Source organism: Eleginops maclovinus, chromosome 2, assembly GCF_036324505.1.
Source record: "Eleginops maclovinus isolate JMC-PN-2008 ecotype Puerto Natales chromosome 2, JC_Emac_rtc_rv5, whole genome shotgun sequence".
NCBI lineage: Eukaryota > Metazoa > Chordata > Actinopteri > Perciformes > Eleginopidae > Eleginops > Eleginops maclovinus.
The window spans coordinates 22,262,974-22,280,102 of NC_086350.1; the positions used below are offsets into that span (position 1 = coordinate 22,262,974).

Genomic DNA, 17,129 nt, shown 5'->3' on the forward strand with positions numbered 1-17,129 from the left:
TAAAATAGTTTTTTGGATTGTTCTTCTGTATTCACTGTTTGCAACCCTGCTAACACTTCTTCGAGAACCACTCATCCACTCAAACAACTTCACACTTGACACAACACTTCCTTGGGTCTTGTCAATCGGATGAGCGGTTCATGAGAAAATGAATAATAAATATATCCCTCGTCTCTCTATGTGCTCTGGAATGTACTGTAGCATGCAACAGAATACTTGTCGTAAGAGCCAGGAGAGAAGTGTTCCCAGCATGTCATTTGATGTAACAGGTAACAGCGGTACCTTCCCAATACACTGCACAGTTTGCACATAACGCGCTACTAATTATTACGTCTCGTATGTCTCAAGATCTTGCACTCGATACACTTCCTTTGATCCTCAGCAATTAAGGGTGTTTGTACCTAAAATGGATGCGTTTTTTTTGCTGTGATCCACCTTGCGTTACAGTAAAATGTTGTGGCTCAGATGGTTGAAACATTAAAGGGGCCCTAATGTATTGAGTGCTTCTACTGTGAGATGTTTCAGGGCTTTAGTGTTCAAAAAGCTCTTTATGATTCTCATACTGCCTGTGATTCTCACCCTGTCTGAAACCAGAGCCCAGTCTGCTCTGATTGGTTAGCCGGCCGGCTCTGTTGTGATAAACCCCTCAGAGATGTCCCACACCTTAGCCTATCAAGTACAATGTGTTGGAGCGCTCGCCAATAGAAGCTCTTTACAAAGTGATGTCATTATATTACGTTTCTGCGGGGAATTTGAGATTTTAACCTTTGTAGACCATTTAAATGCAAAACCTGTATAAGACACTACAAGGAATGGAAAACCCCAAAATGCATAATAGAGCCCCTTTAAACAATACATAACAGAATGTGAGAACCACCCATTGGATGTCTGTCAGCAACAATAAGAGTAACAGTGACTACTCACTGCAGAAGTGTTCATTTTCTTTCCCCTGAACTTCCCCTCTATGAGGGGGCACAGGTCAGCTACATATCAATACTGTCACAACAGTTGTACAAGTATTCTTTGCTGCCAATGTAAATATACCTTCATCTCCATGGTTGCTCCACCTTAATAATAATAAACACCAGTAGCCACTGGGTAAGAAGTGAGAAGGGGAAGTGGTTTGCCAAGATCTATTCAGTTATGTAATAGAATATCCCTGGAAGCAGACCTTGATTTTTTAATGTGGAAGTATAATCATAGCCTAACTCATAGCCTTTGCAGGGCAGCTCCTGGGCTGAGGGGTGATACCCTCTGTATTACTATCAAGCAAAGAATAAGGAAGTTATTAAAGAAAGATCTGTGACTTTATTTGTTATTCACTTTTACATCCTGGATTGTTTTTGTTCTTTGCCTGTGTGATTCCCAACTCAGAGGTTATTATTCCTTACATACTCCCTTCGGAGAGTCAAGTTCACATCTGAAAACAAGTCTGGAGTTCGGCATGATCCGAGCAATACACAGTATGTTCCCAACCAAACAGACATTACTCGTAGGACTGTCGACATGTCATCAAAATATGGACTATTAAAAGTATTGTGGTGCTTCAGGTGAAGTAGAAGCGTACAAACGGTATCCTACAGACTGAATGAAACATCTGTGTTTGCTACAGGTTCTCATTTTAAAGGAGTGTAACAGATGTTTTTGTTGAAAGACTATTGAGAGTGTGCCAGGCCTTTGAAATGAAGGCTGTGCTACTTTTAAAAAGAATGGTAGAAGAAGATGAAATCTAGAGAGGGAGGGAGATATTGGTGGTAACAATAAGTGGTTGACACACACAACAGCACACACTCACACAGCTTCAATGATAAGAATTATTGATTAAACAGCAAGGATTATGTGTTAGAGTGGGGGGTGGGTGGGGTGGAGAGAAAGTATATAGGAAAGCTATAAGAGAAAGTACGAAGCTGGAAGCAGTGTTTTTTGACCTGGGTTTACTTTTAAATGGAAAATATCAACATGCGGCATGTCCTATACACAGCTGTAGACTACAGTAAAGCATCAGCTGACTGGCTCTGCTTGAATAATGATGTAACTGTCAATAAAACAGGATGATTTGGTGTTGGTTTTTAGTCTTAACAAATTATCTTTTAAAATCAAATATGATAAGATGTAAAACAACACTTTTACAGCTGCTGCTTACAATAATTAGAAGGAGAAGAACCCAAGCATAATCAATATTTGAATAAACACATAACCCCAATTAATGAATAAATGCTTAAGGGACTGATAATAATTGTTAGTTTAAGCCCTACAATGTTAAATGACATTCAATACCCTCTCAAGATGTATGCCAGAAGTAATTTAATCTTGGCTTTGTGTCGGACAACTAGCCGGCTGCAGTTAAATATTAGACTTTAGAGTAAGAAAGGCCACTTACAGTTGCCATTATTGTATATATAACCTTTACGTCCATAGGATGTTGACACCTCTCTGAACAGAAGCAGTTAGCCTCGGGCTGCAGTTTCCTTTTAGAATAATGTTTTGGACATGCACTTAAATTATCACACATGCAAACAATATTCCACATATAGAGCTGCTATCCCCTGAAGGTCCTACACCCACAGTAATGTAAATTACATTAAGCAGGCTTGGGCAGGGTAATAACTTTTGTGTGCTTATGTAGTTTTAGATGGCGTACAGTAAGTAGACCACCCCTTAATTAGTCTCTTTCCTCAACCTGATATAACTTTTCATGGATTAACACCAGACTCCAATGTGTGCTCCTCTAATTTGCTGGTGATGCAAGTATTATAGATGATCGCTGACATAGAGACAACCGGAGAGAATGGAGTCTTCCCTCTCTCTGTCACACACTCTTCTATATTCACTAGCCTGCAGCAGTGTTACATGTGATGTGCAAAAAGAGTCATCACATTGTCCAGAAATGAACAACTAAGACACTAAGGTTGATAAAACATTGGCTTGAGTGTTTTGGGGTAAACTATTACAGATAGAGATGTGTATGCTGGCCAGAAGGTGACATGTTATTATAGCTCAGTCTTACGTTCACTACAGAAATCAAACCCATCAAAAAGAGACGTACATTATTACACTGAAGTTTTCCATGCTGTAGTATTAAGAAGATGTAGGTGACATGTCATGTATGTTTTTTTTGTCCACATGAGGCAGTCCAATGCTTACTAGCTGTTGCTAAGTAACCAGTATTGAGATGGCAAGGCTAGATGTCTCCGCTACTCTATGTGCTGACACATATCTACAGCCAGCACTCGTCAACTCTATAGAAGCCGAAACTACATGATGCAACACGATACAACCTGGCCACAATATCTGAGGGCTGGGAATCAATAAAAGGAAAATAAATGTCCTTATTTATCCTGGAGAAGAAGAAGATAAACCAGGAAACAAGGAAGCACTTCTTACGTTTGAAGGGGCCCTATGCTCATTCTCAGGTGATTGTATTTAGTGCCTCTACTGCAACACAACAATTTCCAAGTCTGGGATTTATAAAGTAATTATTATCGTATCTTATCTGACATACTTTAATGTTGAACAAGCCCAGTCTGCTCTGATTGGTTAGCCAGCCAGCTCTGTTGTGATTGGTCAACCACTTAGAGATGTTCAGTCCCTGAGCCTATCACGTACAATGTGTTGGAGCGCTAGTCAACAGAAGCACAGATGTTACATAGTGACGATGTTAAGGAAGTAAACAAAGAACAATGGGGGGGTGGGGGGGGGGGGGGGGGTGGAATGTGTGGGAGAGAAACTCTCTCTGGAGGTAACACTGGGATTTTAGCCTTTGCAGACCATTTACATGCACAAATATATAAACACACTACAGGAAAGGAAAAAAAAACAAAAGCCTAAAAGGGCCCCTTTAACACTGACCCCATTGAAACCTGTATTTTGTATTATAGCCTTTCATAGCAACCCTTTAAACAATGGGTTACCTATGGTGTCAACAGAAGATAAAATGTACTTTTTAAAGCTGGAAATTGACAAAAAAACAGCACCCAGCAGGATGCAATATGTTTATTTATCAAAATCAATATGGCTTAAGTAGCTTTACAATATTGTCCAATAAGAAGTTCAATGATGGTCAATATATGAAATGCAAAGCTAGGTGCAGATCGATTTCCGTAGTAAAGAAAGTAGAATGATGCAGTGTTGTATTACATTTACCTTCAATTAGATCTGAACAAGTATTCCAAGACTTCCTTGCTATTAGTGGGCTTGATGAACTGCATGGATTTAATAGTCCGGTCTGTCACTGTTATAAACCAACTGTCCATTTCATCTGGCATGGTGGCATTGTCAAAAAAGAGCTTTCTGCTTTCATTTTAACACACACACACACACACACACACACACACACACACACACACACACACACACACACACACACACACACACACACACACACACACACACACACACACACACACACACACACACACACACACACACACACACACACACACACACACACACACACACACACACACACAATGTTAAAATGTGACCAAATGTAATTGACACCACTATGTTTGCACTTCCAAGATGTCTGCCATTGTGAGTAATCACTAAGTGTTGCAACCCTGTTTTTTCTTCGGTCCATTTGGTCTTGCTTTCTCATCACTTTTGACTCAATAGAATGCTCTTTTTTTCCTGATCATTTTGGTCTCTATTGTCTCTCAGTCAGTAGTATTTAATTATTCTGATGTGTTTTCTCCTTGTTTAACCTTCAGCTTGGACTCCCCCGCCTTAATTCTTCTCAACTGATCGCTCTACATCCTTCCTGTCTTTTCTCTCTGAACCTTATCTCAACTTCTCTGCAGCTCTGTTTTAAGTTACATCCGTGTCTGCACGAAATTTGCTTCAAGACACTTTGTATTCCCTGGTAGATTTCTATCTGAATAGTGCACTCGGCGGTGTGTTTTACTCTTATTTTTACCAGATCCAATGTGACGGTTTCAGTTTTTTTTCCTTTTACTAACTGCAGCCTCTAAATTCAAAGTAAGAAATACAACCTGTTTACTAAACACAGTGATGAAGTAGAAATCCAAATGCAGGAGAGCTTTTCCTGGATGAATATTAATTCATTTTAAATGGTCACTGGATAAACAAGCTACATTCACTACATCCGCAGTTGCCTATAAGAGTGATTCACAATGTGTAGTGTGTGTGCTGCACACAGCAACAACGATATACGACTCCATCTGTCACTCTCCTTCAATTTCTATTTGTCACTGTGTAATTTCATTGGATGTATGGCGGACAATTACAAAAGGCTCCACGCACAAACATGGCACTTGAGGAAAATGCCCCCCCCCCCACACTTTCCTCGCTCTCTCCTTCACTGTGTTTCTCCAGCTGTCTCTCTCTCCCTCTCCACCCACACTCAGGCACTCATAGATCAGGCCATGTACTTGTAATGGTGAGTGACTGTGTGTCGTAATAACCAGTGTATTATCGCATTTAGGACATTCTAAATAAATAGTTGTGTGTATATGTTAGGGAGCATGTGCTTTTTTTTCATCTTTTATGCTCGGTGGGTGTATTGAATTAGGCGGGGGGGAGGGGGAGATGGGTAATGACTGATGTATTGATCCGGGCTTCGAAAAAACACGTCTCAGCTGAACAGGTTGCACACACACACACACACACACACACACACACACACACACACACACACACACACACACACACACACACACACACACACACACACACACACACACACACACACACACACACACACACACACACACACACACACACACACACACACACGCTGAGTCAGTGATATAGTGCTTAGTGGAGTGCTAAACAAACACCATCGCAGTTCCCTGTTCTGTCCTATCACTCACTATAAACACACACATCTACACATGCCCACTGACAACACCAGGATGCACATACTCAGTTTGCCTGTATTCTTATTTGATGAAGCTAAGTAAAAACGGATTATAAGATGATAACATCAATGTGTTTCTAAAAAATGAAATACATTTTCATTTGTCACTTTGTAACATCTCCTCTTCATATTCAAGCCTAATTTGGCTGGGTGATATCACTTGTGATCAGTTGAGTGTGGCAGAAATTAGTCCTGAAACCTGTCTCCATGTCAACATGTTTTTGTGGTAAGATTTTTTGCTTATTACGTTTCGAAACAAGCTTAAGAAATGTTTACGTTTGGTTCTATAACATAAGATACACTATTAAATTGTTTTACACAACTTAAAGAAGATGTTGCTAACAAGTAGCTTAATGACAACAGAGGTTGTCTGGGACATTCGACATCATGAGTCAAACACAAGGACATTTTAACTCCTTGCAATTGCATTTAAGCTCGACAAATCTTAAAAAGTGCATTCATTTGTTAAGATTATCCTTCTGAACAGGTATAATTGAGTTTGTTTACAAGCCAATGCTAACTTCAAGGTTAGCCTACAAAAACTTGTCGTCCCTGCAGGATTCAATACCCACACACATTGTAATGTTAAACTCTGTGGAATACATACTACTGCGCTGAGTCATTGAGCTGGTACTCGCGGGCACGGCTGAAACACTCCTGGATGCCTGAGTCGGACCACAAGCGCATCATGGCGCCGAGCAGCTCCGCAGAGTAAGGCTCTGTGTCCTCCATACGACTGACCACGTCACACACCATCTTAGCATCCGCCTGGAGAAAACACAAGAGGAGAGGTGCAGGAGGTTAGCAATCTTAGAGGCCTGAGGTGGAGCAAAGTTTTTCCTTAACTCTAGGTGCTGCAATCACATCGCCACTCAAAATGACATTAGTATAATTGCTGTAAACACAGTAAACAAAGAGAGTCTGTTCAATGCATTTGACACAGTGTGCCACTGAGAATATAGAACCTACATTTTGAAGTGCATTACAATATGATGAATACCCTATGTTACTTGAGGGTGATCTAATGTATAAATATACTATATGTACTGTATTATCATGCCTAACAATAACCTCGAGGGGGGATGGTTACCATGAAAAGAGCAAGGAAAAATAGAGGACGCTTGAGGTAACAACAATTACAGAAGGCGATTACAGGAGATGACAGAAGAAAAGACGAGAATCAGATTAAGAGGAGAGAGAAATGAATAAGAGCCTTTCCAACTCCCGCTGCTGTATTATTGTTCGGTGAAAAGCCTTCAGAAAAGCATCCTTTAAAATCCATGTAATTACAAACCCTTGGTCAGTTCTGAGGCAGAAATGCACAAAAGAAAGCTTGTGCAGTTAATGGACAAGCCTGAGTTATACCTTTTTAATGTCATCAAATTGCATTGTGGGAAAACCTTTGAGAATATTCTTAAAAAAACTCCTGCCAACCTGCCTTGGGGATGATATTTGGTGGAATGTAACATTGTAGCTTTGAATCCAAACAATTATAGTATTCTATCTTATTATTGCATATGAAATGATCTTTTTTGAAACATTATATAGTTTAGTTTATAAAATATGTATGGGACATTCTATCTTCACCACAACAAGGTACTATCCATGACTTCTGCTTATGGAAAGCGGACTAGTGCCATACTGTGCAGTGGAAATTAAATGCATTAGCTATTCTTAAATCCAGATCTCAATAGACTCCTTTCTAAATCCAGCAGTTTATCCATGCAACCTTTTCTCCATTGCTCTCATCTTGTTCTTCCCCCCTAGCACCTACCTCCTACAGAATGGTTCGTGCTCACAGTAATATGCGTGGAGCCCTGACCTTTGTACGCATATTCTCAACGCTTGGTGGCTTCATATGCTGATACAGCTATAGCCACACGCTTAAACTGTATTCAACAGGAACATGTCACAATAGTTTTCAGACACTAAATACATGCATGCACACTATTTTGGTTTTTGGTTAGTTTTAATGGACTGGTATGTATATTTCTACCAAGTGTTAATCCTAACCCTTATACAAGTTCACTAAGCTGTACAACAAAAAAGACAGACAGAGAGTGATTGCACAATGATGACAAGAATGTTATGTTACAGGATGTTACGACATCATAACTCAAAGCTTTAAAAAGGACTGATTTGTTTGTCAAAATGTCACAGGCGTTGATATGCCCATCAAAGAGTACAAAAATCATCTCCATCTGTTTTCACATTTGCCCTGTTTCCCATCCTTCCCTGACAGAGAAAATCATTCATTTTGCTTTTGGTGGCGCTATCTGAAAGGTCAAGTATCATCAAGGTCAGTAGGACTAATCAACAGATAACGCATACACCACGTAGATGTTGATACAATTCACAAGATAATACAACTTTGACTTGGCAGTAGCTGCAGGAAATCAGAGGGACAACAAAGTCAGTCAGATTAATTCTCTTGAAAAATCTATAGCCAATGTAATTGCTGTCACTCAAAATAACTTGGAAAATGTTTGGCCACTAGTCATTAATCAAATTTGTGAGTAATGTAAATACACAAGCCATATATTCCAGAAGATTTGGCTGGTAAATATTAATGAGAAAGTTATATTATTTTCTTGCCAACGTCATAGTGCTACTAGAATTAAACCAGGGAGCCATAACACTATTCACCATCTAGGCAATGTCACATTCACTCTGGAAGACACAGAGCCATGCCATTTGCATGATCTGGCATGAGACCAAATTAAGTGACATTTGTCTTCTTGCGTTGTATGGGTACAGGGTACGCTGTGCACTGTACATAACAGCAGATAGTCACAACGTGAGTCACTGTTTTTACCAGACCTGTCATTTATTTTATGATAGGGAGGGTGCTACTTCCTGTCTATCAACCACCCTGACCTCATCCAGTCCCGCAGTATTTCTCTCACCTATGAGTCGTCCCTCTACCATCATCATCTCTGCTATAGTCTCTTTTCATCTGACCTCTATTGACAGTCATCTCTCAACAGTGTTTTTTATCCTAGTTTTTTAAATATCTGTCCTTCAGCTGTCCTTCCATCTGTGCCCATGGCCATGTTTGTTTTGTTCTTCTCCATTTGCCCTCTCCTGGAATCATGTTTCTGTTTTCTTCTTTCTCTCCTTTCCTTGAGTATTAATGTCCATCACATCACCCTCCGTCTCTCACTGTATTTGTCAGACTCCTATGCTACCTCTTTCCGTTTGATCCCCCCCTCTCTCATCTCTTCTGATTTTCAGTGAGTAATGTAGTTTCCTTTCATTACTCCACATTTTCTCCCACTCTCTGTCCTTGCCTGCTGCTCCCGTTTCTCACTTCCATGACACTGACAGGAGCTTCACTGACCTGTGTTCTGTTAAACCATTTTTAACTCTGTCACCAAGGTGTGTGAGTGTGTGTGTGTGTGTGTGTGTGTGTGTGTGTGTGTGTGTGTGTGTGTGTGTGTGTGTGTGTGTGTGTGTGTGTGTGTGTGTGTGTGTGTGTGTGTGTGTGTGTGTGTGTAGAAGAACATGTGACAAGTGTGTGTTTCTACATTTGTCCTATTGAGATGTTTGAACTGATTGGAGTGTCTTTTTATACATTCAAATCATATTTATTTTCGGGACTGAAAAGTTCCACCTACAATCTGAGTGGGACCCGGCATTTACAATGAGTTTCTCAACATGCACGTTTGCAGATTTACATTATTTCTTGAGCTGAGGGCAAATCAAAGCACAAGTTAGCACATACTTAAATAGGCCTTAATGCGCTATTTGGGGTTTTCCCTTTCCTATGTGTGTTAATCAGGTTTGTGTGCATGTAAATGGTCCACAAAGGCTAAAATCCCAAAGTTAACACCAGAGGGAGTTTCTCTCCTACATAGTCAGAGTGATAATAATTATGTCACCAATTTGAGAGTTCTCATTTAAACATTCTCAGCAAATATTTCTAAAAATGACGTATCTGTGGTGCTAATCTGAGGGACATTTGTATAGGATAGTTATGAGTACTTTTGATTTCCTATTAGCCTGCTCTACATCCTTGCTTGGACAGTGAATGGGCAGTCATCTGTGTCATCATCCCTCCATCCCCTGCATCTGCTCCTTTTCTCCTTCTTCACCTCTGTCTTTCCATTCAATAGACAATCAGAGCACTTCTACGTGCTTGTCCTGAATCTAAAGCGAATCATCCCTCTGCAGAGTATATCAGTACTCCCACCACACATTTATCTTTAACTGTTCTAAACCTACACTTAACAAACACACATTCATCCATCCTTCCCTCCATGTATACATGTGTAGGTGTCATCTAATGCGGGGGCTGAATGAGCAGAATATGACACCTTTAATTACAGAGAACAACCTGTACCATATATTTCAAGAGTTGCTTCAAACACATCACCTTCTCTGACCTTTAACATTAACTGAGAGCTGGTCACTTTTTCTCCACTCACAGCCTGACTAATATTCTGAAAAATTAGCAGCCCACTGCTTTTAAGATGTCTCATACAGGTACAGTATACACATTCATACTGATTAAAGAAAGGCTTTTATTTGAAACGTATGTGCCGGTCCATCTAATACACTCCTCACATATGTCACAGGTCCTCCAATTCTGTAAGCAGATATATTTTAGCCCCAGTTTAATTTAATCCACTTTAAGGGAAGGATTACACACCTTGATCTCATTTATACTCATTTGTAGTACAAACTAAAACATGCCTTTTATTTCATATTTGTGGCAGGGAGCTTAAAAGAAATGTGTTATCTTTGGTATAAAAAGGAGATTTGTTTAAGGCTAATACCAATATTTGAGAGTTTAAAAATAAGATACAACAATTTTAAATTATTTTTTTCAAAATAGTCATGTAACTTAAACAATAAAGACTTCAATGCCGTGTTGTGCGATAAGTGGGTTCCCCATAGAATGACACAGCAGCTATATTGATTTGTGTGTTATACACCTACAGTCTGTTTGAGTGGGACTGTGTTATTTTACACAGGGATGGCAAAATCAGCAGGACAACATTTATAAGTGAACCCATCTACACTGACAGGAGCGGTCAGGAACTAACGAAAGTAAGAATAATAATAAGAAGAAGACAGACTTTTATTAATCCCTTACAGGGAAATTGCTTTCTCTACTATGTTGTGTTGATACACATTAAACACACAGAGGATATACATGCACAAACACAGAGGAAATACATGCACAAACACAGAGGAAATACATGCACACACAACCACATGCAGAGGAGAGGTGGCAGAGCAGAAAGGCAGCCAGGTACCCAGCGCCAAGGGAGCAGATAGAGGTAGGTGCCTTGCTCAAGGGCACCTCGGCAGTGGCCTAGGAGGAGAACCGGCACCTCTACAGCTACCAGCTCACTCCATATTTTTTTGGTTCGATCGGGACGTGAACCGGCGACCCTTCGGTCCCAAGACCAAGTCCCTACTGACTGAGCCACTGCCGCCCCAAATAACATCCCACTGGAAAGATTTTAGCTGTGGCTGTCTTCAGGACATTTTTACTAAAAGCAAGAGTCAAAATTTCAAGTAAAAATGAATATAATTGTCTTGGTATTGACGTGAAAAACTCTGGGAGCAGGTACTGGCTAGACAACGATAATAAATGAATGATTTTATGAAAATGCAGTGATACGTGCAAATCGTGGCAGCAGAAAAAACATCCTCAATGTTCTCAACTTGATTCTGTTTACCGTACTCATTTTCCATCTGCTAAGAACCTACTCCTTGGTGCACACAAAATCCTACATAATAAATAACTGGAACAGTATAGACACCTTCATTAACTGTTTAAATATCTAGATGAGACACCACAATTTAATGATTACTGAACTTGTGTTTTTCAAAGACAAAAGGCCTGACTAATTTTCAATTTTTTTCCCCCTTGGATGAATGCGGACTGAAATTGTGCAAATGGCCTCAGTTATGTTTTATTGTTGAACCATTAGGCAATTCATGGAGATCATGGTCATTTAAAATAGAGACCAAAGTGCATTTTTGGCAATTTCATAGCCAAGTACACTTCCTGGTCTTTCATATAAGCACTATTTGACGCTCCCTGTAGAGTAAGATAAACATGAAAGGGGCGAAGTGAATCATTTGCTCTCTGACACTGTTGTCAGTACAGTCTTTGAAAAAAGAGCTCTGGCAGTGACAATAACCCTGAGCCACATTTAAACCCATGTCCCTAGTCTGCAGTTTGGCCTCTTGAGACACCTCAAACATGTATCTCTTTCAAAAAAAATTATACTGAAGCTCTCTCCATCTGTCATCCTCTACATGGCGCAAAGCCAACTCAAAAGGGAGTTTATTTAATGGAAATGTGTTACAGCGCGGGGTAAAAGCTCTATGTTCCAGCTTCCCCTCTGCCACTGATGCTCCGTCCTCTCCATCAGCAGCCACACAATGCCTGATGTGGAATGAAAGGGAGTGTGTGTACATCTGGGTGTCGGTATGAATGAGGGGCAGAGAAAGAAGAAATTGAGATGGTTTTCTGTTTCTGTGTAAGTGTGTGTGTTTGTGTGTCCTGAGAGGGTGTGTTTCAGTTTAAAGTCCTGGGCAGAGGGCCACTGACACATTTAAAAACACACACCCTAAGCCAAAAAACAGACATATGGAAGAGACAGAGTCAGAATGTGTGTGTAGGTGTGTGTTTTTTTTTGTGTCAGAGCGACAGTAGTGCTTCCAGATCAATGGAAATCCTCCTTTTTGCCTATATAGCCATCTTTGAGTTCTACTCAAACCTCCACACATGCACACAAACACATACCCAGTCACGATTGTCAAAGAAACAGGCAAAGTAATTATCTTTTAACCTTTGCCTGATTAAATTACCCACTCTTATCTAGGAAAACATTACTGGATCCAAGGCCAACCACTTGCAAGGTCTGCACTTTTTTTTTTGTAATTGCATTTTTCAATCACTGCCATCATTTACAAGAATGCGCACAATGAGGGAATCATTTCAGTCCGAAAACTGTACGTCTGCTGTAAAAATCAGATAAATGTAAAAGCATAATTTCCATGAAGTTTGCCAGCAAACACATTTGTCTACCACTAACAACTGTAGTAATTCTCCACCACTACTGAGCGCATGCACTGCAAGTGTATTGAAAATGAACAGTATGTCAGAAACTGTCATGTAATACTCAAAGCTCAATTAGTTTTGGAATTTTACAGCCAGTCCATTGGTCAGCTGTTCTACATGTTTTTATTTTGGATCCATAGTCAATGCTATTAGTAGTTTCAGTTTTTTTCTACCACCATTCTGTGTGCAAGAAGCCCAGTGATGTATAAAAGATTAGCAAGAAAGTCTGAGTAGAACACATGTTGAACTCAACCATCCAAATATTGCATCTCTTTAATATGTGCGGACTCTGAGGCTTAGCGTTAAAAATGAATGTTAGATAAAACAAATGACATAAAAGTAGAGTTAATACAAAAGGAAAAACTGGGGAGCTCCACTAATCCACTGATAATAATGAATGTTGATACTTTGTTGTGTTTTTGTATTACGTGTTACATTTTAATACAAAGCTAGCTAGGACTAGTGACATAGGGATCGATATAGTCATGTGATACACAGTCTGCTGGCATTGGCTTATGTTAGAAATAATCAATATATTGGAGCGGAACTTTAAAAGATAATTCACTGTTTCTGGACGGATCATATTTGTCCACTTCCGGTAGTATTACCGGATGTTGTTTTTAGCCTCAGATAGCATAAAGCTAATATTGTATTGTATATATGAGTAGAGGGAGAAGGACCAGTGGAGTTACATACTAAACACACCGCCTCTACATCTCACTCATTGATGCTGCAATGATACTATTGCCTGTTTAATAACTGATAAACCTCAGAAGAATTGCATAATAGAATATTGTAGTTGAGAGCTTCAGGACTTTGCTAACAAAATGGCGACGGTGACATCATAAGAGGACCCGCCCCCGACGACGTCAGCTTATAGAAGAGTCCGGAGAACCCCATGGGACAAGCGGCCAACAGGATCCAGCCCCCAGCTACCAACCAATGAGAGCACGAGAGCGGAGAGCGTCTTATTTTGAAGTTGTTTATTGTATGGTCGGAAAGGGGTGGTTCTATAAAACATGTTTGTATCGTAGAATCGGGCTCTCTTTTGTTCCGGACCGCCAGACAGTAACTACTGATGAGCTCCACTCAGTCAGTGGCCTGTGGACGCGTGTCCCGGGCTATTGAGCCACAGCTGTGAAGCTTTTGTAAAACCTACTACTGCATCCTATTATTAAACACTCCTTTTATAACTTTTAAGGGAGGTTTGCTTTCTTTCGTTTAAACCGACTCCTGGGCTTCAAATAAACGAACATTTCTTACACTTACTAGCTCATTCATTTGGTAGGCATTGTGAAGTACATGTGTTTGAAGTATGCAGACTTTCATTGCTAGCGAAGAGCAAGGGCTAAAGCTATACCTTGACTGAGCAAAAGGTGTGAGCAAATTATAAGTAATTGTAAGTAGTGTAGGATCAATTCAGATTGTGCACATGCAAGTGAAATCGATACATTTTCTAAAAGTGAAAGGCAATTATATTCAGATTAAACAAAGGCTAGCACTAGGAGTAAGTGTTTCATAATACATAACCATTGATTCATATCATTGAGCTGGGCAGTTACCAAAGAAAGCTTTTTTTTTTACCAGTCAGCCCTGGCAGATGTGAGAGGCAACAAAAACAAGGAGACAACGACTGTGAACAATTAACATTAGAATGTTAATGTGTGTGTGTGTGTGTGTGTGTGTGTGTGTGTGTGTGTGTGTGTGTGTGTGTGTGTGTGTGTGTGTGTGTGTGTGTGTGTGTGTGTGTGTGTGTGTGCGTGCGTGCGTGGGTGTGTGTTTGACGTCACAGCCATCAGATATCTTGAAGAAAAAACATGGCTGGCATTCTCTATCAACAATCTGTTCTCACTCGCCTTTCTCTATCTCTCCCACCTCTCCCCTCCTCTCTGCTATTTTTGGACTCCAGTTCAATTTCTTCATGTATCTTGTCAATCACACCTTCTCTCTTTTTTCTTTTTTCCCCCCTTATGTCTCGAATAGTCTAACCTTTATCTGTTCTTTTCTGGAAAACCCTAACATGATGTGACAGTTTATGTCTCATTAACCCAGGACCGAAATACACACTCACAAGTGATTTAAATAAACTGTGTATTGCTTTACATATATTTCTATGTCTCTTCTCCGCTTTATTATTTCACCTCATTACAATCTCTTTTCTCTTCTCTCCTCTGTCGTCTGCCGGCACGACCCCACCCTCTCACTCAGGCTCTCTCCTTTTTTTTTTTTGCTCTCACTCCTCTGCATCATGTGACTCTCAGCTGCAGTTGCCATGGAGACCATCCTCATTTCCCAGGAATGCAATCTTGTCTCCGATTCTCTCTCCCTGCCTGCCTTTCCTGCCCATTCTGCTGCACCCTCATCCTCCATCACCATCCTCCTTCTTTCCTTCATCTTTCCCTACATCGCTTTTCCTATCCAGACTTTACCTCTCATCCCTCTTCTGTTTTGTTCTTGATACATAAAAAGATTAAAATATTAACATTTTTGATGCTTCATTTCCCCATTCCAATGAATTCAATCTTCTCATGTTATTGATATAGATGTACTGCCGTGGAGGTACACACCGTCTCCGTTACCCTCCCTCCATCTCTGTAGCAGTTGCTGAATAATGAAAGTGATAAAATATTAAATTGTTGTTCTGCCCTCCTGTCGACCCAATAGAGCTCTGACACACACAGATTTATATCTTCATATATATGTCTGTGTGTGCTCATGCCTTCCTGCAACCACTGTCGCGTACAGAGGAAGGAGGTGGCGGATATGGGACATGGTACAGTATATGCTGTTATTTGAGTGGATCGTTAAAACACACTTAGTGTATAGCAGCCAGCGAAAAGACAAATCAATTCTACTGTCCCCACCTCAACCCCGAGCGACGGAGAAAAGAGATGGAGAGAGCGGGAGGAGCAGCAAGCTTGGCTTTGCATGTAATCATAAGCATGGACAGGAGCGTGTTACAAAACATTATGTATGCAAAAACCTCTTCTGCAGGGAAGCGACATTATGACACTAGTGTAAGTCTCCACCTAGTATGGAGAACAGTAATGTAGGGAAAGGGTTCAGAAAAAAAGGACCAGATTGCAGCAAAAAACCTTTAATTTGACAGGGTGTGTTTTTTACTACTCAAAGCTGTTTCACGGAGAGTCTAAGCTATCAGATTACTCAATTGTACATTTTCATCAATTGTATGGCCAGCTATGAGTTAAGGGTCTATAATCCAGCTTCTATAGCCAAAGCTGTATCAAAATGCTAACATGATTATTTGAACTACAGTTCAACATGGCAAATATGTATGCACAGTGCCCTCCAGAACATTGAAATACTGTTTCTGGCAGTCCCACAGTGCAAATATAAACAATAACATATAACATAAAAAGATAAGAGCCTAGAAAAAAAAGGGGGAGTAGGTGGTGTCTGATGGTCGTTATGGAGACTTTCTGACCCCAAGACACAACTGACTTCTGCAATCTCCAGCTATGATCCTTGGAGATACTTTTGCCAGTCGAACCATCCTCCTCACGGTGTGTGGTGTCAATGTACACACACGTCCTCTTCCAGGCTGATTTTTTAACATCTCCTGTTGCTTGATGCTTCTTAATTATTGCCTGATAGTGGAAATGGGCTTTTTCCACTGTTTTGAGATTTTCTTATATCCATTTCCTAATTTGGGCAGCTCAACAACTTTTTTTCGTAGATCATCACTGTGTTCTCTGGTCTTTCCCAAAGTGATGAATGACAAAGGGAATTTAGGCCTGTGTCAACTCATATTTATACCCCAGTGAAACAGGAAGTCATGGTTGAACTCTTAAGAGTTCCTAATCAAACAGGTGAACCTAAAAATGTAAGATATGACTGGAAATATACTTCAGTTAGATCTTAATCAAATGATTTTCTAGGGGTGTCAATAATTGTGGCACACATGTTTTGGAGAGAAATATTTATTTAAAGTCAAGATTTTATTTTAATAATTTTACTTGAGTGAAAAGGTTAGATTTGTGTTAATATGTTTGAATTAAATATTATGAGGAAAACAATAAAGACAGTTTTTGCATCTTGTTTTGCTTATTTTTTACTAAAAGGGTGCCACAAATTCTGGAGGGTAACATTTGCATCTGAAGACAGCAACAGGGTTGTTTGATAATGGTGACAGTCAAATATAATCAA

At 40.0% G+C, this 17,129-nt stretch overlaps 1 protein-coding gene across 2 annotated transcripts in view; it reads right to left on the reverse strand.

The window, feature by feature from the left end:
- Positions 1–17,129, reverse strand: part of gnao1a (guanine nucleotide binding protein (G protein), alpha activating activity polypeptide O, a) — a 91,735-nt gene that overhangs the window by 18,620 nt on the left and 55,986 nt on the right. For both annotated transcript variants that reach the window (XM_063896847.1, XM_063896844.1), the window contains exon 4: positions 6,486–6,646. In XM_063896847.1, coding sequence (XP_063752917.1) covers positions 6,486–6,646 — 161 coding nt within the window. The remainder of the gene's footprint in view (positions 1–6,485; positions 6,647–17,129) is intronic.